Source organism: Artemia franciscana, unplaced genomic scaffold, assembly GCF_032884065.1.
Source record: "Artemia franciscana unplaced genomic scaffold, ASM3288406v1 PGA_scaffold_53, whole genome shotgun sequence".
In the NCBI taxonomy this organism is placed as follows: domain Eukaryota; kingdom Metazoa; phylum Arthropoda; class Branchiopoda; order Anostraca; family Artemiidae; genus Artemia; species Artemia franciscana.
Window position 1 is genome coordinate 264236 of NW_027062694.1, and position 26314 is coordinate 290549.

General features: G+C 33.3%; 1 protein-coding gene across 3 annotated transcripts in view; it reads left to right on the plus strand.

Moving 5' to 3' along the window:
* Positions 1-26314, plus strand: part of LOC136041991 (L-threonine ammonia-lyase-like) — a 71985-nt gene that overhangs the window by 24220 nt on the left and 21451 nt on the right. For all 3 annotated transcript variants that reach the window (XM_065726817.1, XM_065726816.1, XM_065726818.1), the window contains exons 4-5: positions 1971-2041; positions 4283-4570. In XM_065726817.1, coding sequence (XP_065582889.1) covers positions 1971-2041; positions 4283-4570 — 359 coding nt within the window. The remainder of the gene's footprint in view (positions 1-1970; positions 2042-4282; positions 4571-26314) is intronic.

Consider the following 26314-nt stretch of genomic DNA (forward strand, 5'->3'; position numbering starts at 1 on the left):
GGGGGATTGCTCTTCCTCAACACCTTGCACTTTACGCTAAAGTTTTTAGTACTTATAAAAAAGCGTAAAGAGTGAGGTGTTGAGGAAGAGCAACCACCCTCATATACGTAATAATTTCTATTTGTTTAAACTTTTAATGCTGCTCCTTACTTTAAGTTGAAAAAATTTGTTTTTATTTAATTTTTGATCGTTTTTTAAATAATACCAGGAAATCTGGCTACACCTCCGCTGAAAACTCCTTCCTCCTCACGGATTTATTCTCTAGGTAATCCAATCCTGGTGAAAATTTACCCCGAACAATTACGCTTTTCTTAGATTTTGTTTCTTCCTTTAATAATTTTTGAAGGGTTTTACTGCACGTGCGCGACATTTGAATACAAAGACACGTGATGAAGATGACCATTTCTGAGACTAAATAAAAAAAACAAGTTTTTTTCAACTGAAAGTAAGGAGCAACATTAAAACTTAAACGAACAGCAATTATTAAGTATATGAAGGGGGACGCCTTCTTCTCAACACATCATTCTTCACGCTAAAGTTTTTTAGTACTTAAAACAAAGGCTGTGATTGTTCTAATTAAATGACCCTTGTGTTTCAAGAGTCTTTCTTAAGGGATTGGGACAAAATTCATACTTTAGCGTAAAGAGTAAGGTGTTGAGCAGAAGGCAACCTTCTTCATATACATAATAGTTTCTGTTCGTTTGAAGTTTTAAAGTTTTTCCTTACTATCAGTTGAAAAAACTTGCCTTTTATTTAATTTTTGATCGTTTTTTAAATAATCCTAAGAAATGTGGCCCTACCTCCACGAGGAAATACACTCCCGACGGAAATATCCTCTGGACAATTCAATCTTGGTGAAAATTTACCCAGGACAGTTACCCTTAACAACTCAACGCGTAAAATTTAGACGGAAAAGCGAAAGCAAGACATATAAAAAGAATTTTGTCTAGGAAGTCTTGCAAATTTCCCAAGTGTACGATTTCCCCTGACAAGTTCATCTCCTGGAAACTTCCTTCCCAACGGAAAATTCCCCCATGGAAAAACCCCAAGCATAGAATTTTTACCCCCACCTTCGTGATATTTAAATTCTGTTACTCAAAAGTTTAGGCGTATTCATCTGAAGGAAGCTTAAAATGCCACCAACTTGGTATCTTCTTTCGAGTTGTCCTTTAGGTATATTTTATGCAAACGAAAATGTTGGTCTGTATACAATACAAAACCTTTCATACAATGCATGACGTCACTGCAATATTATCATGTATATCTTTTGCTCTTTAAATGCATATGAATGTGACTCTACATCGAAAAATATTTTTTTTTGAATTAAGGCTGTAGAGTATTTTCAGCCAAAGGGTGCACGTCCTGCCCATGACCCACCAAACTACTCCGTGCGGCGTGAGCCCTTCGTTGGCAATCACGGTTCTAAGCCTACTGGAGTTAAAATTCGTTGAATTTTCTGTATTAGGATGTGGTGGTAAATAGAAGCCAATTGCTTTGAAGAAAAATCATTTTTTTTTATCCATCCAGATTCAGTGCATATCAGGATAAAGAGTTTTTTTTTAATTCTTCTTTTTTTATACCTTACAATATTTAGAAATTAGTGAAACACTTTATATATTTTTTTACTAATTATGAAGCAGTCTTTAAAAAAAATCAAAGAGAATTAAAAAGCAATATTAAAACCTAAAACAAGCAGTAATAAAGTCATCTAGACTTGAATGGTAAAACTTAAAACGTGCAAAAACAACTTTAAACATCTAAATGGAACCTAAAATAAAAAGAAATTAAGATTAATGATTCGGTCAATCTTCAACAAAACATAAATTTCGACAAAAAATGCAAAATCCGTTTTGATTTTGGATAACTGTGCTCCTTTTGAGAGTTTTTTGTCTCTCTTCGTGAATGATTAAACTGTGCTTTCCTATTGTGCGCTTAAATCGGTTATTATTAATCCTACCTATTTTTTTCAGCCCTCTCACATCTCAGAGTCGACTGGGATGCAAGTTTACTTTAAAAAGGATTTCCTTCAGTATACTGGAAGGTAATTATATTTTTATCCTGATAATTTGAGAAATCGCCGGAAAACAAGAAAATATAAAGCTAGTGAAAAAATAATAAGGAAAATATAAATGCTTTGGCCAAGACTTCCAATCAACAATCCTCAGTTACAAAAGGAAAATATTTGAGCTTCCACTCTTTTTTTCTACTGGCTGTAAATTATCTCATTTTCATTTATTTACACTTTTCCTGGTTTTCCTCGATTAGCCAATGCCAATTTGTCTTCGGCATCCATTTTTTTTTTGTATGATTCTAAAATTTCTTGGGCTCTAAAAGAACCTGGAGAAAAAAACTAAACTTTAAGTTAGGCACTCATTAGAAATTTACGGAACGGGGTAAATTTACGGAAAGGAGGAACGGGGTATATCTCAGCATACACAAGCTACGTCAGACCACAGCTTGAATACGCCACTGTCATCTGGTCGCCATATCTCAAAAAGGATATTGACAGAATAGAACGGGTCCAGAAACGCTTTGTAAAAGGACTTCAAGGATTCAGAAACCTTCCGTATGACGAAGCTCTAAGAAGGCTCACTCTCCATAAACTTGAGACAAGAAGAACGATCTTAGACTTAAAAACCCTCTTCAAGATAGTTCATGAGAATTTTGGAAACGTAAAAGACAAGCTTGTTCAAATAACTCCCCAAAGTAACACAAGATCGCACAGTCTGCAATTGGAGCCCGTGAAGATGAAGATTGCAAGATCTAATTCTTACCAACATTCGTTCATACCCAGGGTCATCAGGATCTGGAACAAACTACCATTCTCAGTCGAAAAGATGAAATCACTGGAAGCCTTCTCCAATAGCCTAAACATAAACATACCATATCTCGAGACTTTTAACGTAGGACGACTTTAAATGGAAATCGTGCCGCAGTCGATCCGCTCTTCGCCCTGCCATAACATTTTTCTTTTAAAAAGGTGTCAGTTGTATATAAATTTTGTATTGAGAGGCGCGAGGAAAAAAGTTGTTTGTTTGTTTGTTTATCCAAATCAAAGTGGAACCCTAGTGATTGAGTTCCACTGTCAATTATGAATATAAACATTAAATAGGGAATCTGCCCAATTTAAAATGTCTAAAAATTTCGTTCTACATAATTTAAAAATAATAGGCAACGATGCTTAAGTGTTGCCAAAACTATCAAACTAGTATATTTAGCTAGCTAGCCAGGTCTAGCAAAGCATGAGAGCCAACTTAGCCTATCTAAACAGGTTGATAATATGTTTGCTAGGAATTTATAAAGAAAAACTACATGAATAATTATCTCTGGACATTATCAACCAAGTTCAATGTTCCTGCTTCATCGGAGAGAATTAATTGTTTGGCTAGTAGGATATATATCAAGATGTGTTTTTATCCACCTAGTTATGTTTATCCACCAAGTTAGATGTTCATGCTGCAGCTTAAAATAGGTATCCAAAGAATAAATTTTGGTGCGGAAACAATTACAAGTATATTACTACTTGAGAAATATTTAGTGAAATCCAAAGAATCTGTCGCATTCTGCATTATGACAAACTTTGGCAAAAATATTCAGCCAAAAGTGCAAATATGCCAATTAATATGTGCGAATGTTTATGAACAAAGGATAAAAGTCCTTTATATTCATTAATGGATATATCGGCGATAGCAGACATTTCGGTTGCTGGTCTTTTTTACAGGGACTAGTAGCAAGCCTGTCGGCCAACCTTGCGGCAGCTTGGACTGACCTCTGGGGTCCGAATTGCCAATCAGAGATCAATCCAAAACCCAGCCACAGATGGTTCACCAATAGGCCAAAAACAGTCCAATTACATCGCCATTAATTTAGTTGAATAAAAAAGTATTTAAGCGACCATGTACTTTGTCGAAGGATAAAATATATATAAGTCTCCTGGACAACTCTAGGGGGCTCTGGAACAGTTTCTTCATTTAAATCATTTTTCAAAATTTCTTAGTCGAGATGCAGGGTGTGAGTCGGTTTCTTGTGAAGATCAGGGTTTAGTTGTTTCTTCTCCTTCTTCGTTGTGTTGTCTTTATTTTTCTGTTGTTGGTGGTATGATTTAATTAATTGAGAGACTGTGCAAAGGCAATTCGACCGTCTAGTAGTGGCTATGTTTATTTAAATGTTGCATATTGGTAAGACTACAGAAATCTATCTGGAAATGTACAGCCCTTATATTAGCTCCATGAGATACTCAAAATGAAGACAAAACAACAGTTGATTTTAATATTTCTTTTAGTTTCAAAGAAAGAGGTGCTCGATACACCCTCTTGTCTCTGTCAGAAGAGCAAAAGCAAGTTGGTGTCATTGCAGCCTCAGCTGGAAACCATGCTCTTGCCCTTTCTTACCATGGAAAGCAATTGGGGATCCCTGTAACTGTGGTAATGCCAACTATTGCACCAATAATGAAAGTTCATCTGTGTAAGCAATATGGAGCAGATATCGTTATCTACGGGAGTGATATTGGTGAATCAAAAGAGTTCGCAATGAGAAAATCAAAGAAAAGTGGTCAGCTGTACATCAATGGGTAAGGTATTTGTTTTTGTTTTTAAAACAAAATCTTGCCTTTTCCTTGCTACTTCGAAAGTTTACTTTAACATTAATTTCCAAATTTTATCTTGAAGCAGATACTTATGTTGTGATTTACATTATATATATATATATATATATATTATATATATATATATATATATATATATATATATATATATATATATATATATATATATATATATATATATATATATATATATATATATATATACATATATGGGGGGCGCTTCACCCCCCCCCCTAATCCCCCCCGCGCGCGTAAGTCGTTACGTGCCATTGTAGTTGTGTCCCTGTGTCCCACCTGTGAATATAGATAGATATATATATGTTTTTAACTACGTAAAACTTGCGAATACACAACATTCTTCTCTGTCCCATTGTCTGTGCATATAAATAGATTGTCAGGTTTACCGACTCTTGAACATGCAACATATAATTGTCCATGGGAAAACAACCCGGATTCAGATCTATACTGCATTTTTCTAATGATTGCCCTTGAGCTTTGTTGATGGTGATAGCTAATCGAATATTCCCTGTGTCCCCGTCGTTGGTTATATATCCCCCTGTTCCCTTCCGGCGTCTCCGTTGTAGTTGTGTCCCAGTGTCCCGGTCGTCATCCATATTCCGTGTGTCCCGGTCTGTAATTTCTCTTTGAGTGTCCCGGTCGTCATTTATATTCCTTGTGTCCCGGTCTGTAATGTCATAAAGTCTTCAATGGCTCTGGTTGTGCAGCCAGTTGAGGAAGTTTGACTTTTTCTGAGGCGCAACACATTCCCATTGTTTCACCCTTAAATTTCAAGGCCTTGCCATAGGGACAAATTTTAGACATAGTCCCGATTTGAACACATCTACTCAAGCTATAATCCTCGACTGGGTTGTACCTGAATGCCAGGCGGTAATTTTGACGTTGCTCTTGTGATTCCTCGGCACGCTTTCTTTTGGCATTTACTCTTTTAGCCGCAAGCCTGTTTTCACGTTGTTCTTGTGATTTCTCGGCACGCTTTCTTTTGGCATTATCTCTTTGAGCCACAAGCCTGTTTTCACGTAGTTCTTGTGATTCCTCGGCATGATTTTTTTGGTAATTTCTCTTTGAGCCTCAAGACTGTTTTCACGTTGTTCTTGTGATTCCTCAGCACGCTTTATTTTAGTATTATCTCTTTGAGTCGCGAGCCTGTTTTCACGCTGTTCTTGTGATTCTTCGGCACGATTTTTTTGGTAATTTCTCTTTGAGACGCAAACCTGTCTTCACGTTGCTCTTGTGATTCCTTGGCACGCTTTCTCTTATTACTTTCTCTTTTAGCCGCAAGCCTTTTGGCATTAACTCTTTGAGCCGCTTCCTCGGCTGTTTCTTCTGCTATTGTAGGATTTATACTAAAATCTATCTTTGAATTAACTCTTTGAGTAGCTTCCTCGGTTGTTTCTTCTGCAATTGTAGGATTTATACTGAAATTTCTCTTTGAATCGCCCCTTTATATAATTATAATGGCGTCATATACAAAGCCTTATGTACTTATAATGACGTCATATGCGTACAAACAAACAAATATACAACTTATTTATATATATATATATATATATATATATATATATATATATATATATATATATATATATATATATATATACGTGGAGGTAGGCTCTAGCCCTACCTCCACGGAGGAATCCCCTTCCTACGGAAATATCCTCTAGACAACTTAATCCTGGTGAAAACTTACCCCGGACAATTTCCCTTAACAGCTCCATGTGTAAAATTGAGACGGAACACAGAAAGCAAGACATTGAAAAATAATTTTGTATAGGAATTCTGGCAAATTCCCCCAGTGTATAATTTCCACTGACAGGTTCACCTCCAGAAACTTCTCTCCCCAAAGAAAATTCCCCGTAGAAAAACTCCCAGCAAAAATTCAAACCCCCCCTCCCCCACCCAAAAATGAATTTTCATTTCACAATAACAAGTACTATGTGTAAAAAATGGGTAACTTTTATGACTTAAACAACTTTCCCCTTGGCCTGTGGGGGGGAGTCATGTTATATCCAAAGGATAGTTATTTGGCCTTTCAACTATGAGCAAAATGGCTATCTCGAAATTTTGATCGGACGACTTTGGGGAAAAAGGGACGGGGGAGGGGATAGGATGCCCTCCAATCTTTTTGGTCACTTAAAAAGGGCACTAGAACTTTAATTTTTGCTCGATTGAGCCCTCACGATATTATATATGACCACTGGGTGGATCCAATTCACTCTGGGAAAAACAAAAAACAAACAAAGGAATAAACTAACAGGCATCTGTGATATTCATTCTGACAAAAAATACAAAATTTCAAATTTTTGCAGACAGGAGCTTGAAGCCAATACAGTAGGGTTTTCTGCTACGCTGAATCGGATGGTTTGATTTCCATTAAAGACAAATTTTTCTGGCTCGTAGCCTTTAATAGGTAATACTGAACTTAATGAAACTTATATATTTAAAATCAGCATATATTAATAGGCCGGTTCTTTTGATATAACTATTGGTACCAAATTTCGTTTTCTAGAATTTCGCTTACTATTGAGCCGGGTCGCTCCTTACGTATAGTTCGTTACCATGAACTTTTTGATAATTTAATTATTGACAATTTAAAAAATGAAAGTTTTTCATATTAGTCATGACTTCCCATGGAACATAGGCTCCTACCACAAAAAGAAATGAAAAAAGAAAGGGAAAATAGATATTTGAAACCCCCTCCCTCGTTGATACCCCTGCAGCAGATATTACAAAAGTGCTTTCACTCTTAGCCGCATTGAGTACTGTTTCCTTGATTGTTTGAGGGTTTTTTTGCGCAGAGGTCATAGCTCTTAGGTCATACCTCACCTAAGAGCTATGACCTCTGTCCACGTAATATGTCAGATAATTCTAATGAACCGGAACCGAAAAGGTCAAAGAGATTTGCCTCGGCTGTTGCATTGAAAAAAATAAGAGCAATAAACTATATGTAATTAGTTTATTAGGTATAAATTTTGTTTATTTTTATTCATGTCTTTTAGTTTTACTGCTGATGATGAACACTGTATATGTGTTCAAAATATCCAGTTAAATAATTTTATATCTATTCACTGTCAATAAAAAGGTATCATCCCTATTTTGAACTGTTTTACTTTCGTCATGGAAAGGCAGTGTGGTCTTCGAAGTTATCTGCGTATGATGTAATTAGATAGATAGAAACATTTGTAAGTATAAGTTAAGTCAAAAGAAGACATTATTGAAAGTTCATAGCGACAAATGGTGCAATTTAAAATATTTTCCATTGTGTCATTCCTTTGGCGTACAAACCCAATTCTGGTAGTATAGTAATTGCCGATTTTGCGTCACCTTGATCACCCCATCGATTTGTATCATTTTCAGCTCATTTTACTTCATTTTAACATCAAATATTGCAGGTTTTGAACATTTTACATACCTACATTCAACACGAAAAAAGGTCCTTGAAAATCGAATTTGTTCTCATTTTTATACTTTTCACAATGTGAAAATGGGTTCTCGGCCGCACCTAGATCACCCCATCGCTTTACCCCATTTTTAATTGAGTTCACAGCATTTTAAACGAAGATTTCCTACATTTTTACTATTTCACATCCTGAGCTCAAAACAGGTCTTGTGAAATAAGAATTTAACTAATTTGTTAAATAAGAGTTTATTTATATTCCATATTTCCTATACTACTGATAAAATTTAATAATTTAACATGGTGCAAAATTTAGTGGATTGTTTGATATCAATATCTAGATAATTTATACTATATTTATTTTTTCTTTCAATGACCTTTAGAATCGTACCTTTATCTAATTTTTAAAGTTCTTTTTTATAATCAGCCGCTTTGGAATCAAATCGCTTAGGTGCAAATGTATCGACCATTTCACTTTTAAAATCAATAATAATAAGGATTTCCCTTCCATATTTAGTTGTAACACATTTCATTCCTTTGATCGCATATTCGATTCCAATGTCTAAATCTTCTTTCATAATAATTCTAATATATTTATTTTCCGTATTCGTTTCGCTTAAAAGTTACTCCATTTATTGCTCGCTAATTTTATTAAACAAATTTTCCGAATCAGAAGTAATTTAACTAACAAAATTATTTCCGTCTTACTTTTAATAACTCTCTGATACAGCAAATGATTAGAGCGCTTGAATCGGAAAAAAAGGTCTCAGGTTCAGTTTTGGAAGCCTGTCATATGAAATACAACAAGATTTTATAAACTATCCTTATAAGCCTGCATGGCCGAGTTTGTAAAACGATCGATCCATAATCGGTTGCGATCAAACAGTTCTACTCTCACTGTTACCTCGTGTAGCAGTTGATGATGTCAATACGATCGGACCACTGGCCCAGATCAAGGAGTAAGAAGTAGCCAGCTTCCTTACGAACAAAACAATCTGCGGGGTTTGCCTCAGAACTCAGGCTGATGTGAGATCACCAGCACCAAAATAAAATAAATAAAATAAGAATGGATAACAGCCTGGGGGAGGGGTTTTGCCAAAAAATTACTTTGTTCTTATTTAATTCTCAGTTTATGCTTATATTCTATTAATTTATCTCTTGAAAAACATTACACATTTACGGAATTCGATGATTTTAAAGTATTATTTGAATCTAATAGTTTTAAAGTATTGTTTGACTAAATATTTGGATTATTTAATAAAAGAAGCATTTTTTTACTATACCTAATAATTCATCTGTTCTTTGATTTTTTTATTTTATTATAGATAAATTATTTTTACTATTTCCATTATCTACGTTTTGGGATTTTATCAATAAAACTAATTCATAAACGAGTAATGAAATAATAAGCAAATAACATAAATATTTAAACATTCTTTTGCTGTACTTAGTTTCACCGAATTGAATAAAGACTGAATGTTTGAGAAACTCGCAAGAAATTGCTGTGTCATTTTTTGCGAAGAGAAGCAAACTACATACGCCATCTTTTTTCGAACTGTGAAAAGAAACTATACGACTTTTGTAATGGTAGGACGAAGCGAATAGAAAATGAGCACAAATAGAGTGATGAATGAAACAAGCAATATTAGTGGGTGGAAAGTAAGAATGGTTTTATTTATGTCTTGAACTTTACAGACTTTATGCAATATCTATAACCATTCTATTTCACTTGTTTCATATATTTTTTACGAGGAAAAAACTGTAATGTTTTGCACAATTCATTTTCTCGTTTATTTATTTCTTGATTAATCAATTCAACTAATTTATATATAACAAGCAATTCTAAATAAAATAAATAATCGGTTTCATACTCAGCCTCTCTTTCTGCTATTCTTAGATGTTTTTCAAGTATTTCTATCAGAACTGTCTCGAGACTCAAAGAAGCAAGGGGTGACGTAGCAAAAACAGAGAAACCTGAATTACTATAGTACTGAAGTATCTCGTGATTTTTCACAAGAAAAAAACTGTAATGTATTGCGTAATTCATTTTCTCGTTTAACTTTTTCTTGACTAATCAATTCACCTGACTTATACACAGCAAGCAATTCTAAATAGAATAAATAAGCAGTTTTACACTCAGCCTCTCTTTCTGCTATTCTTAGATATTTTTCAATAATTTCAATCAGCACTGTCCCAAGACTTAAAGAAGCAAAGGGTAATATAGCAAAAGCAGATAAGCCTGAAGTACTGAATATAAATTTGGATACTAAGAAAGCATTACTAACCTTTCCATAATATTTAAAACTTCTATGATTAACAAATAATCTCTTCAAGTTCTTCTTCCATTTATATTTCAAAATAAGCTTTAAATAAAATTTTGTGGATCCATTCCCTTTAATCTTCTTTTTGTATTGTCAACACACAAATGACCACAATTCGCGTGGTTAAAATTTTGGACTTGAGTAGAATTATAGTCAATTTGCTTATGTGATGTCTTATAACAAGTCAAAAGTGTCCCAGGCGACCCCATGGAGTCATAATTGATTACACCACATTCTTTTTTGTTTATTTTACTTAGTAAGCTGTCTAGAGAAAAAAAAACACCTCGAAAATAAGGAACATGACCTACTTCATTCAATATATCAATATTGTCAACGGTATCATGATTCTTCCTGACGTTCCCCATTTTTTTGGAAGCGAGTATTCTTTGAATTGTGAAATCTCAGCTTCAACAACTTTTCTGGGTTTTCCACGCTATTTAGTTACTTTGACCACTTCTTCTTGTGTTTTCTTGGATCTACCACGTTTTTTGTGAGCTTTAACAGTCACTTTGAATCCAGATCGAGCAATTTTGTGTGTACCGGGTAATTATAAACCTCGGCCTTTCGATAAAGTCCCAGGTAATGTTAAACGTTCACCTTTGGTATTTGAACAGTCAGTAATTTTATCAATGATTTTCTTTCCAGCATATATAACTAACGCAGCAGCACCAGTTGTTAGAGCAACATTACCTATTGCAGCTACTAATGGTATTAAAAATAGAAGTAGGCCACCATAATAAATCGGTTGATGATATTATATAATTGTATAGACATCTTTATTCTTTGTTTTCACTCGCTCAAGTTGTTCAATTTGTTTACTTTTAAGCAATTGTTTAACAGGTTCCTTACCGATAATAGTATTTTCTGTACGAATTCAGCCATTTTCTTTTTTCTTAAAACATCTGTTTATTTTTACTTTTTGAAGAGCAGTTAAATGAATTACATATTCAATAAAGGCAGCTTTTGTATTGATTTCAACTTGATCAAGAAATGATAAGAACCATAATCTTGGACGATTTTGAAGTAGTTGTTTGAAGGATAGGTTGCCGTTCATTCACTTTTAAATGCGTCACTTGTGCTTCACATTTTTGTTTTACATCGAAACATATTGTAATTTTTTTTAATTCTGATAAAAATTGTATACTGTTTCATTTATTAGAGAATTATTTTTATAGATAAAATTCCAAGATAAAGATTTTAGTAATACTCTTCAAAAAACGTCATAAACATAATTTTTCTTCAACATTCCGTTTGTCCTCTTTTGAAAAGCTTCATCGGGATCTTTTTTAAGCATAATTATTATAAAAATTTTGAAATTTTCAAAACTTTCAGATAACTGTATAAAGCCCTTCGAGTATACCAACTAAGTTAAAAAATTAACTGTTTCTGCACCATTTTTTGGGTTTCAAACATTTCTAATTCTTCTATTTTCCGAGTAAATATATTCTTTTGTTGGTTTTAAGGTTTTACTAACAGTCCTTTGTCATCAACTCTAGTCAATATATTGTCAGGTGATTGATAAATTTAGTGCACTTGCTAATATCTTCGCTTAATTTCAGATTGTTTAGACTTTTAATAGTATATTGTTTGAAATCGTTTAACGTTGAACGATTAACTGTATCTGCATCATTTTCTGGGTTAGCAACCTTTTTAATTCTTCTATTTCCCACATTTAAATCCTCTTTTGTTATTTTTAAAGTATTTTTACGAATAATCCTTCACCATCGACTCTAGCCAACATATTACCAGGTGGTTGATAAATTTCAGTTAATCTATTAATATCCTCACTTAAATACTGATTTATAAGAATTTGTTGGTTAACATCTTCACCCTTGAAACCGTTTAAAGTAATTTTCACATTTTGTAAATTCATAGCATCATTATTTGATTTTTGATCACCTAAATTAGTTAATCGTTTAAAACCCATGATTCTTTGTTGCTTTATTTAAGTAGTTGATGAATTTTTCTTTTTCCAAGTCAGGTGCATGGTTGCATGGTTTTGTCTGATTCTATAGATTTCTTTTGGATTACAACACTTGAAAAATGCAAAATAGTTACAGTTTAATCGTATAATTTTAGATGTATCAAAACAGCTCTGAGAAATATAGATTATTGATGTATTTCATTTATTACCTCTCACAAATAAATCTTCACTTTCTTTCTGATCTTCTTCTGCTACAAAATCGTCAAAGATAACTAAATTTTGACACTTGGGACCTAGGTCCCAAGTGTCATCAATGATACCGCTGGGTATCAATGATACCAATTGATACCATCAATGGGTATCAATGATACCCATCTGCATCAATGATACCGCTTTTATTATTACTCACAACCAAAAGATACATTTTATTTTTTTTTCTTCCAAACAATCATGTTAAGCATTAAATCTTTATATTTATCTTCTTCAAGATCTTCAGCCTACAGATAAATTTTTTCAAAGAATAAGTAATCATATATCAGGTTCAAGAGTAAATTGTTTTTACTACATCCAGACTTTCTAGAAATCAATAGTTGAAAAGGCCAATGAGGTGCTAGCAAACGTTTTTTTTTAAAACGATCTTATTTTTTATACATTCATATTGTTTAAAATGTGCTTTTTCATCTATTTACTTGTTAATTTTTTTAAAGTAAAATTTAACTATGAAGCTTATAGATTTTAAGGTTAGAGCTTTGAAGCTTATAGCTTATACCTTTGTAGCTTGTAGCTTAACTTTAATTAAATAAAAAAAAACTAGTTTTTTTAACTGAAAGTAAGGAGCGACATTAAAACTTAAAACGAATAGAAATTACTCCGTATATGAAATGGGTTGTTCCCTCCGCAGTCCCTCGCTCTTTACGCTAAAGTTTTTAATTGTTTTAAAAAGTAGAATTGTGGCAAAGAGTCGAACTTTAGCGTAAAGAGCGAGGGACTGCGGAGGGAACAACCCATTTCATATACGGAGTAATTTCTGTTCGTTTTAAGTTTTAATGTCGCTCCTTACTTTCAGTTAAAAAAACTAGTTTTTTTTTTATTTAATTTCTGAACGTTTTTGAATTAATGCATGTTTGATTTTGGCTCTCCGCACATAAATTATTGAAATGAAATTAGTATATTAATTTATTTTTGGATAAATGGCTTTCTCTTAGTTTTGATGAGACGATTTTGAGAAATAAGGTGTGGGGAAGGAGGCCTAGCTGCCCTCCAATTTTTCGGTTACTTAAAAAGGCTACTAGAACTTTTATTTTTCAACGAACGTTTTTATCAGTAAAAAATATACGTAACTTAAGAATTAACTTACGCAACAAACTTTTATATTCTTATATTTTTATTATGTGTACGAGGGGGTTTTTACCCTCGTTAATACCTCGCTCTTCACACTAAATCGTAAGTTTTGTCCCAATTCTTTAAGAATGACCCCTGAATCAAAAAGGCCGTAGAATAAATAGTTGAAATTACTAAAAATATTTTAGCATAAAGAGCGAGGAATTTATCTCCTCCTAAATACCTCGCTCTTTATGCTGAAGTATTTTTAGAACCCCTCATATGCGTAATAATCTCTGTTCGTTTTAAATTTCAATGCTATTCCTTACTTTCATTTGAAAAAACGTTTTCATGTTTATTTTTTCATTGTTTTTTTATAGTAATGCTAGAAAATCCTGCGCCCTTTTCATTGAATTTTTCTTCCCCCATGACATATTCCTCAAAGGAAAGATTCTCCCACAAAGCCCTCTCCCATCAACCCCACTCCCCAAACCAAAAAATCCCCATGAAAACGTCTGTACACTTCCCAATAACCATTACTATATGTAAACACTGGTCAAAGTTTGTAACTTGCAGCCCCTCCCCCAGGAATTGTGGAGGAGTAAGTCATTCCCAAAGACATAGTTATTAAGGTTTTCGACTATGCGGAACAAAATGGCTATCTTAAAATTTTAATCTGTTGACTTTTGGAAAAAAATTAGCGTGGGAGGGGGCCTATTTGCCCTCCAATTTTTTTATCGCTTAAAAAGGGCACTAGAACTTTTTATTTCCGTAAGAATGAGCCCTCTTGCGACACTCTAAGACCACCTGGTCGATACGATGACCCCTGGGGAAAAGAAAAAAACAACAACAAACAAACAAATAAACACGCACCCGTGATTTGTCTTCTGGCAAAAAATATGAAATTCCACATTTTTTTAGATAGGAGCTTGAAATTTTTGCTATAGAGTTCTCTGATATGCCGAATGCGATAGTGTGATTTTCGTTAAGATTCTATGACTTTTAGGGGATGTTTCCCCCTTTTTTCCAAAATAGGGCAAATTTTCTCAGGCTCGTAACTTTTGATGACAAAGACTAAATTAATTGGAACTATATATTTAGAATCAGCGTGAAAATTCGATTCTTTTGATGTATCTTTTAGCATCAAAATTCCGTTTTTTAGAGTTCCGTTTACTATTGAGCCGGGTCGCCCCTTACTACAGTTCTTTACCACGAACTGTTTGAAAAGAAAATAATTCGGTATTTCGGGGCTTCTGACATTATTACTCCTTTGCGGAAGTTAGGCTCAAAATTGAAAAAGGATTATATTTTTTCTCTGGGCCCCTTCCACCTCTTAGTTCGTTTGTTTTCCCGTTAGTTTTCACCTGTTTTCGCTTTATAGTTGTGTTATCTCTTAGCAGTTATTTCGTTAGTTGAGTTATGGTTGTGGTATATATGTTTTATCGCTCGTATAGTTGTGTTATTTTCAAATTATACTCCATAATAGAGAGGCTCCGAACACCCAGCGTTGTATATTAAGCTCTGAATTTGACGTTTTTTTCTAACGTGACCAGATTCGTCCTGCGCCCTTTTCATTGAATTTTTTCCCCCATGGCATATTTCTCCAAGGAAAGATCCTCCCACATAGCCCCCTCCCTCAACCCTACCCCCAAAACCAAAAAAATCCCCCTGAAAACGTCTGTACACTTCCCAATAACCATTATTATATGTAAAAACTGGTTGAAGTTTGTAACTTGCAGCCCCTCCCCCAGGAACTGTGGGGGAGTAAGTCACCCCCAAATACATAGTTATTATGATTTTCGACTATGTTGAACAAAATGGCTATCTCAAAATTTTGATCCGTTGACTTTGGGAAAAAAATGAGCGTGGGAGGGGGCCTAGATGCCCTCCAATTTTTTTGGTCACTTAAAAAGGGCACTAGAACTTTTCATTTCCGTTAGAATGAGCCCTCTTGCGACATTCTAGGACCACTTGGTCGATACGATGACCCCTGGAAAAAAAAAAAAAAAAAAAAAAAAAAACAAATAAACACGCACCCGTGATTTGTCTTCTGGCAAAAAATGCAAAATTCCACATTTTTGTAGACAGGAGCTTGAAACTTCTACAGTAGGGTTCTCTGATACGCTGAATCTGATGGTGTCATTTTCGTTAAGATCCTACGACTTTTAGGGGGTGTTTCCTCCTATTTTCCTAAATAAGGCAAATTTTCTCAGGCTCGTAACTTTTGATGGGTAAGACTAAACTTGATGAAACTTATATATTTAAAATCAGCATTAAAATGCGATTCTTTTGATGTAGCTATTGATATCAAAATTCAATTTTTTAGAGTTTTGGTTACTATTGAGCCGGATCGCTCCTTACTACAGTTCGTTACCACGAACTGTTTGATTAGCTTAATAATACTTTAACTAGCTTATACCTTCAAGGGATTATATCCCTAGGTTACTGTGTTCACTTTATTATTGAATACCTTTCTTTTAATGTCATTAGGGTCTAGAACTTTTTCATTTTGTTTTTTTAAGAACATTCTATGTTTATTTGCTCTTTAAGTGTACTGAGTTTCTGATAAGCTTTCCACTTTTCCAAATAATACATCTTTATAATTCTGTAATGTTATTTTATCTTTAACGAATATCGTTTTGATATCTTACAATTTTTCAATTGCATTGATTTCATCGTCCCGCTCTTTTAAACAAGCATATATTTTTGATCTTAAACATACAAACTCAGACAATATGGTTCTAGATAATTATCATGCTTATCACTTTTTATTGACTGCAGAGGAGTTATAGGAGTTATCTTTCTTATAATGCGAAGTATCAAATTTTCTTGGAAGTCTTTAATGAAGAAGCTTTAATGTCTTCATAAAAATCCTCAGTTCTAATATCATGAATAAAGCTCCTCGTATCCATATAACATAAGTCAATATTTTCACTATATTTTGGTTTCATATGTCCATAATGGAATTCAAGGTTCAATAACTTAGATAACTCTAACGCAGCAAATCCAATATAGATATGTTTATCTATGTTCATTTTTCACTTGGCCATTCTGGCTACTGAGAAATTATAACTAAAGATTATTTCTGATCTAAGGTTATGTTTTTTTTTAATTTTTTGTCTTTGTTCATATTTCAATACTTGCTCTGTTTCTAACATTTTCCATGGTTTTCCCAAAACAAGCATTATTCATGAGTTTAAAGAATCTTTCTTGAAATAATTTGTTCCCTTTTGTCGAAATTTAGTTTTATGATTGATATATTCTTTTAAAAAGGGTGACTCAGTAAACAAAACGTAATCTATCTATATATATAAAAATAAGTTGTCTGTGTGTGTGCGTGTCTGTCGAGTGACGTCATGTTTGTGTGTCGACTGAGGTCATGTTTTCGACTGACGACATTACAGACCGGGACATCGGGACACAAATGACGACCGGGACACCGGCACATAGGGAATATAAATGACGACCGGGACACTCAAAGAGAAAGCGACCGGGACACAAGGAATGTTCGATTAGCAATCACCATCAACAAAGCACCGGGACACAGGTAATATAAATGACGACCAGGATATAAGTAAAAAAAAACTAAAAAAACTAAAAAAAAAGGTAAAAATTACAAAAAAACTAAAAAGAAAAAAAAAACTAAAAACTAATAAAAAAACTAAAAAAGCTAAAAACTAAAAAAACTAAAAAAGAAAAAAAAGAAAAAAGGAAAAAAATGAAAAATAAAGGAGAAAAACAAAACTAAAAAAATAAAAAAATAAAAAGAAAAAAGAAAAAAACTAAAAAAACTAAAAAAAAAATAAAAACCAAAAAAACTAAAAAGAAAAAAAGGGGAAAAATACAAAATTTATTTCATCATATACCATTTCAAAAATGAATGTATATACAGACCGGGATACAAATGACGACCGGGACACAGGGAATATAAATGACGACCCGGGACCGGGACGACAGGGACACAACTACAACGCTCTTTACGCTAAAAATTTTAATTGTTTTAAAAATCAGAATTGTGGCAAAGAGTCAAACTTTAGCGTAATGAGTGAGGGATTGCAGAGGGGAAAACCCATTTCATATACGGAGTAATTTCTGTTCGTTTTAAGTTTTAATGTCGCTCCTTACTTTCAGTTAAAAAAACTTATTTTTTTATATTTAATTTCTGAACGTTTTTGAATCAATGCATGTTTTGATTTTGGCTCTCCGCAGAGGAATAATTAAAACAAAATTTGCATATTTTTTTGGCTAAATGGCTTTCTCATAATTTTGATGGAATGATTTTGAAAAAAACAGCGAGGGAGGAAGCCTAGTTGCCCTTCGATTTTTTGGTTAATTAAAAAGGCAACTAGAACTTTTCATTTTTTACGAATCTTTTTATTAGTAAAAGACATACGTAACTTATAAATTAGCTTACGTAAAGAACTTTTGTATCCTCATGTTTTTTATTACATATATGAGGGGGTTCGCCCCCTCGTCAGTACCTCGCTCTTTGCACTAAAGCTTAGATTTCGTCCCAATTCATTAAGAATGACCCCCTGAATCACAAAAGCCGTAGAATAAATAGTTAAAATTACTAAAAATACGAGGTATTAGAGCGAGGTATTAGGAGGAGGTGAGCCCCTCATATAGGTAAACATTTCTGTTCGTTTTAAGTTTTAGTGCTGCTCCTTACTTCCAGCTGAAAAAAAAACTTTGTCATATTTATTTTTTCATTTTTTTTTTAAATAATGCTAGTAAATCCTGCGCTCCCTACATGGAAATTTTCTTCCACCATGACAGATTCCTCGATGGAAAGTTCCCTCAGCATATCCCCATCTTCTCAACACCTCCCCTAACCAAAAAATCCTCCTGAAAATGCCTGTACACTTCCCAATAACCATTACTATATGTAAGCACTGATCAAAGTTGGTAACTTGTAGCCCCTCCCACTAGGACTGTGGGGGCGTAAGTCGTCCGCAAAGGCATAGTTATAAGGTTTTTCGACTACGCTGAATAAAATGGCTATCTCAGAATTTTGATCCGTTGACTTTGGGAAAATAATTAGCGTGGGAGGGGACTAGGGGCCCTCCAATTTTTTTGGTCATTTAAAAAGGGCACTAGAACTTTTCATTTCCGTTAGAATGAGCCCTCTAACAAAATTTTAGGACAACTGGGTCGATACGATCACCCCTGGAAAAACAAAAACAAACAAAAAACAAATAAACACGCATCCGTGACCTGCCTTCTGGTAAAAAATACAAAATTCCACATTTTTGTAAATAGGAGCTTGAAACTTCTGCAGTAGGGTTCTCTGATACCCTGAATCTGAAGGTGTGATTTTCGTTAAGATTCTATGACTTTAGGGGGGTGTTTCCCCCTATTTTCTAAAATAACGCAAATTTTCTCAGGCTCGTAACTTTTGATGAGTAAGAATAAACTTGATGAAACTTATATATTTAAAATCAGCATTAAAATGCAATTCTTTTGATGTAGCTATTGGTATCAAAATTCAATTTCTTAGAGTTTTGGTTACTATTGAGCCGGGTCGCTCCTTACTACAGTTCGTTACCAAGAACTGTTTGAAAAGTATAGATATCTTCGTCAGAAAATAATGGAATTTCAGCTTCAGAGTGTTTGAGAAAAGCTTCTCGTGTTAATCCTGCTACTTTAATTGTCTTTTTACCTTTGTTTTGATTCAATTCTACATTATACGATTCACACAGTAACACAGTAAAAGTAAGGTAATTACAAAAAAAAGAGTAAATTAATGGCATGTGTAGCAGCTTACCATTAATCTTAGTTTTAGGATTAGGAGCTCTAGCCACTTCATTTTCACTTATTTTAAATAAATAAATTTTAGTATTATACTTGTTTTCAAACTTGTAAAATCTTGAATATTCATTGGACAATTAGTATTCCCTTTAAAATTTAATTCAATTTCGTAGGGTTTATATTCTTCTACTCTATCAACATTTCTATCTTTCGCTGGGTGAAGATAGGCTAGTATTGACAAAAAAGCATTTACTATCATTATCTTTTATATTAATGCAAGCTTTTTTTTTAGAAGTTCAGATAGTTCTTTATAAGTACGTCTCACATAATTTGGTAATCTTGTCATTCGATAATCAATTTCATTGACTCTTTCAAAGTGTAAGCCTGACCTGGGTGCATTTTCTATTACTAATGTCTGTATATTCCTGTGGTTACTATTTAGATTGCTTTGTTCGATGTCACTACTTTTATTAATTAAATAAAAAACAAGTTTTTAACGGAAAGTAAGTAGCGACATTTAAACTTAAAACCAACAGAAATTACTTCGTATATGAAAGGGGATGCTTCCTCATCAACCCCCCGCTCTTTACGCTAAATTTTGACTCTTTCTCTTAACTCTATTTTTTAAAACAGTAATAGGCGTGAAATCTAGTGAATTAAAAAAATTTCCAATTCATAAAAATCTATAGAAAAATTAAAAGGTATTAAAGATAACTTTGATGTTATACCACCTCAGCAAGGAATAATGCAGAATGCAAAAAAGTTTATATATTTTGCTATGTAGCAGAGCTGCTGGAAATACATCTGATGAAGTGTGAAATGAGACTATTGAACTGCTCGATTCATTATTCAAAAATAAAATTGTTTAAAAAATGACTATAATACTATTTACAACAAATATATCAGAATTTGAATTTTATGAGGAAAATACTTTTCTAATAAATTGTTCTGATTATCAATTGTGGTAACAAAAGTGAAATCGAACAGTCTTATACAAGTAATCCGATAACGTTAGATCGAAACTCTGATTATGAAATAGCTTTAACTCAGTTTACACTATTGTATTCTTGGTATAACATTAGTGATCCGTTTAAAAACAATACGTTTGAATACAGGGAAAAAATAAGGGTGAACGGGTTAACCTTGTTATACCCAATGGGCTGCTTGATGAAGAGGGTTTAAATAATTTCTTAACTCGTTATTTCAATTCATTCCTGGATTGCTGCCCAATCAGTATATCATCCAGTCTAGTAACAATAAAATGTGTTATTATTTTTATATATTTCGTTTTAATAGTGATTTTGGTTTTATATTAGGATTTGAAAATGAAGCTGAACTAAGTAGTTAATATAATAAAGGTACTGGAGTTTCTAATATTATAAGAAATATTGATAAATGCATATTCATTTCTCATTATTGCATAGTTCAATTGAGAATGGGAATATAACTTCAGATGTGATATAGAGTTTTGCTCCAAAAATAAAACCTGAACCGCTATGAGATTCCTATAGAAAGCCAATATCTTCCAATCTATCGAAACGAACATATAAACTTGCTAAAATGACTATGAACACTGATCGAATTAAATTGAGAGTAAATGAATATACATATCCACAAGAAGATTTTAAATATGATTTTAGTGATGTTAATGGAGATTATTCTAACGCTTATCAACGGTTCTCACAGTTAGGATGTAAAAATAAGAATGCTGAACAATAGTGGAACAATTGTACAATGTATTTAAAACAGCATACCCTTTATTTTGTTTTGATGTTTCAAAGCATGAATCGAATATTTATCGAATTGGATCAACTGCTGATATAGAAATAAAAATTTTATTAGATCAAATACCTGCTAATCCATATAACATTTATTGCGTTATATTTTAAAAGAACAGCAATCATGGAAATCATTGAAAGCAAATTATATATTAGCATATAAATTATTTTTTATTTGGAAATTTGTTTAATAAAATTATTTACTAATAAATGGAGAAAATTTTAAGTGAAATGAAAAATATCCCTATTAAAAATAAAAACCAACTTTTCCTAGCATAGTAAGGCTAACCATCTAACCAAATAACGCGTCATTGCTCACGTTGTTTCTGACTTGTGTTTGGATTTCTTCCCAGAATTCTTTCACATAGTGAAATATTCTTAGGAATAAAGCCAAAGGTTATTAAAGAGATAAAAATTATTTCCGATTCAGGAAATTTGTTTAATAAATTTAGCAATAAATGGAGAAACTTTTAAGCGGAATGAAGATGGAAAATTAACACAGTCGAACTAGTAGGAAAGAAGAGTTAGACATTGGAATGGAATACACGATTAAAGGAATGAAATGTGTTACTACTAAATGTGGAAAGAAAATCGTTATCACTATTGATTTTAAAAGTGAAATGGTTGATCTATTTCCACCTAAATTTTTTGATTCCAAAGCAGCTGATCCTGAAAAGAAATTTCAAAAATCAATTAAAGGTATGAATCTAAAGGCTTTTGAAAGGAAATATGAAGAAAATATAAATTATTTAGATATTGAAATCGAACTAACCACTAAATACTAAACTATATTAAACTGTTACATTTTATCAGTAGTATAGGAAATATGGAATATAAATAAATTCTTATTTAACAAATTCACAAAAAATTTTTTCACAAGACCTGTTTTGATCTTAAAGCTCAGGATGGGAAATCAGAAAAATGTCGAAAATCTTCAGTTAAAATGGATTGACCTCAATTAAAAATGGTTTACATTGATGGGGTGATCTAGGTGGGGTCTAGAGCCCGTTTAAACATTGTGAAGAGTATAAAAATGAGACCAAATTTGATTTCCAAGGACCTGTTTTCATTTTGATTGTAGGGATGGAAAACGTTCAAAATGTGTAATATTTGATATTAAGAATGATGTAAAATGAACTGGAAATGATATGAATTGATTATGTGATCTTGGTGTGGCAGATACTTGATTTTCTATACTACTAATGTCCTAGATTTTGTTTCCTATATTTTGAATTGATAAATTTCTATGGTATTGCACACATAGAGGAATGTCAATAGAGAGTTGATTTAGAGGAAAAGATTTATATAATGATTTTATGAATATTTTCCGAACACAATATATTTTCAAGTTTTATATTTGTATTATGGCTTTCAATGTAATAACAATTTCTAATATACAGTAACAACTTATGGAAAAAAACAAAAAGTATATTTCAATTAATAAAACAAACGAGTTAAATTATTATGTGCTGAAAATCTGGAGACTGCTGAAACTGACAACTTCTTGTTCAGCATAGCCAACTTTTCTGTTACATCTGGTATGTCAAGCAGTTCGTGGTAACGAACTGTAGTAAGGAGCGACCTGGCTCAATAGTATCCAAAACTCTAAAAAATGGAATTTTGATACCAATAGCTACATCAAAAGAATCGCATTTTAATGCTGATTTTAAATATATAAGTTTCATCAAGTTTAGTCTTACCCATCAAAAGTTACGAGCCTGAGAAAATTTGCCTTATTTTAGAAAATAGGGGGAAACACCCCCTAAAAGTCATAACGAAAATTACACCATCAGATTCAGCGTATCATAAAACCCTATTGTAGAAGTTTCAAGCTCCTATCTACAAAAATGTGGAATTTGTATTTTTTGCCAACAAATAAACACGGATGCGTGTTTATTTGTTTGTTTGTTTGTTTGTTTTTTTGTTTTTTTTTGTTGTTTTTTCCCTAGGGGTGATCGTATGGACCCATTGGTCCTAGAATTTTCCGAGAGGGCTCATTCTAAAGGAAATGAAAAGTTCTAGTGCCCTTTTTAAGTGACCAAAAAACTGGAGTGCACCTATGCCCCCTCCCACGCTAATTGTTTTCCCAAAGTCAACGGGTCAAAATTCTGAGATAGCCATTTATTCAGCGTAGTCGAAAAACCTTATAACTATGTCTTTGGGGACGACTTACTCCCCCGCAGTCCCCGTGGGAGGGGCTACAAGTTACAAACGCATAGCAGACTAATAGTTCTTGAATTTGATTAAATAAAAAAAAACAAGTTTGTTTAGCTGAAAGTAAGGAGCGACATTAAAACTTAAAACGAACAGAAATTACTTCATATATGAAAGAAGCTGCTTCCTCATCAACGCCCCGCTCTTTACGCTAAAGTTTGACTCTTTCTCTCAACTCTGCTTTTTAAAACAGTAAAAAACTTTAGCGTAAAGAGCGTGGCGTTGATGAGGAAGCAGCCCCTTTCATACACGAAGTAATTTCTGCTCGTTTTAAGTTTTAATGTCGCTCCTTACTTTCAGCTAAAAAAACTTGTTTTTTTTATTTGATTTCTGAACGTTTTTGAATCAATGCATGTTTTGATTTTGGCTCTCCGCAGAGGAATAATTAACACGAAATTTGCAAGTTTATTTATTTTTTCGGCTAAATGGCTTTCTCATAGTTTTGATCGAATGATTTTGAGAAAAAAAGGAACGGTGGAGGAAGCCTAGTTGCCCTGCGATTTTTTGGTATCTTAAAAAGCCAACTAGAACTTTTAATTATTTACGAATGTTTTTATTAGTAAAAGATAAACGTAACTTATAAATTAGGTTACGTATAGAACTTTTGTAATCTCATGTGGTAAAATTCTAGTTAATTGACTTCTTGCTATCTTGGAAAGGGTTTAGGTTAGGAAAATGAAACTTTCAGGGATGGGTCTACTGGCTAAAATATGTCCTGGGAAGGTATTTTAAAGTACACACCTCCACTCCTTCTCCCTCTAGAGGGCTCTTAAATTTGCCTACATGATAGGTCTACACCTATTGAAATTTTGACAAAACAACATTTTACCTTAATATTCAGTTACTAGTTGTATTTTCTCTGCCTTTAGTCTGAAAATGCAATTCCTGTTATTTAAGAAGATTTTTGACCCATATCAATGTTTTTTCAAAATTTATGAAATGTATTTGCATATCTTTAAAACCTTATAAAATGGAATTTAGCAAAGTTATGAAGCTGAAAACAATTTTGTCGTACTTCAATTAAGCAGAAGATCTATTTTGTAAGGTTTCCCTTTTATAACACACATATTTTTAAAGGTCATCAAAGGTCACGGCCCTCTAGAGGGAGAAGGAGTAGAGGTAGTTGCTTCAAAATACCTTCCCGGGACATACTTTAGTCTGTAGATTCGTCCCTGAAAATTTCATTTTCCTAACCTAAACCCTTTCTGAGATAGCAAGAAGTCAATTAACTAGAATTTTACCCAAAGGGTAAAATTAACCTTGCACTTGATGTCCATTTAATTGGACAATCTGTCTTGGCTTTTTCTACAATTGGCCATGACTTAACTTTTCCCACAACTATTCCCTTTTCAATTCAAAAATCAACGGACTCGGCCGATTACGGACTCTAGAGGGAGAAGGAGTGGAGGTGTGTACTTTAAAATACCTTCCCAGGACATATTTTAGCCAGTAGACCCATCCCTGAAAGTTTCATTTTCCTAACCTAAACCCTTTCCAAGATAGCAAGAAGTCAATTAACTAGAATTTTACCACATGAGATTACAAAAGTTCTATACGTAACCTAATTTATAAGTTACGTTTATCTTTTACTAATAAAAACATTCGTAAATAATTAAAAGTTCTAGTTGGCTTTTTAAGATACCAAAAAATCGCAGGGCAACTAGGCTTCCTCCACCGTTCCTTTTTTTCTCAAAATCATTCGATCAAAACTATGAGAAAGCCATTTAGCCGAAAAAATAAATAAACTTGCAAATTTCGTGTTAATTATTCCTCTGCGGAGAGCCAAAATCAAAACATGCATTGATTCAAAAACGTTCAGAAATCAAATAAAAAAAACAAGTTTTTTTAGCTGAAAGTAAGGAGTGACATTAAAACTTAAAACGAGCAGAAATTACTTCGTGTATGAAAGGGGCTGCTTCCTCATCAACGCCACGCTCTTTACGCTAAAGTTTTTTATTGTTTTAAAAAGCAGAGTTGAGAGAAAGAGTCAAACTTTAGCGTAAAGAGCGGGGCGTTGATGAGGAAGCAGCTTCTTTCATATATGAAGTAATTTCTGTTCGTTTTAAGTTTTAATGTCGCTCCTTACTTTCAGCTAAACAAACTTGTTTTTTTTTATTTAATCAAATTCAAGAACTATTAGTCTGCTATGCGTTGACTATAAGTACCATAATTATGCTTATTCGTATGCGTATCTATAGTATTTTTGTGAATAGACTTTATTTTTGCCGAAGACCATATCTGTATTATACAAAGATAGGGAATGTCAGAAAATCCTTTAAAGGGTGTGACCTTAACACTGAAAAGGAGGTTTTTTAAATACAAATATCTTGTGTTGATATACCGTCAGGGTCTTTTCTCATGGTTGTTGGCAAAGTAGGTCGTTATCTGAGCTTTTCCACATGAAATTGTCTTCCGTCTGAATTTTCTTGGGAGTAGAGGTAAGGACGTATCCGGAAGGAGGGGAGAGGTGTTTTAACCCTTACCCCCAAAATGTTTGTCTAACTCGTAAAAAAACGCAATAAAATGAATATAAAAAATTTTTGATGCGTTTTTAAAGTTTACTTATCCCCCCCCCCCAAAAAAAATCTTTTGTAACCCCCCCCCGCGAAAAAAAATACTGAATGAGGCCCTGAGTAGAGGATTCTTCGGTGGTTCTTGCATGACAGGAGACTAAATCCCCCCCCCCTCAATAAACTGTAAAAAATACGATTATTGTTATACATCCACGGTGTCTCCCCATAATTGCAAGACAAAATTATTTGTAAGCGCAAACCTCGGGGCTTTCCCAAATTAGCAATAAAACGACTAACACATCTCGTACATTCGTTGCGTTTACTTTTCTTGGGAGTTTGGGGATTCCTAGACGGTTCTTAGATGGCGAAAGACTAAAAATCTCCTCTTTCACTCCAGTATCATTGTTATCCTCGAAGGGGAAAACTAGTGAGGAATGAAACCCAGCCCATGGTAACAAAAAACTAAAAACATGTT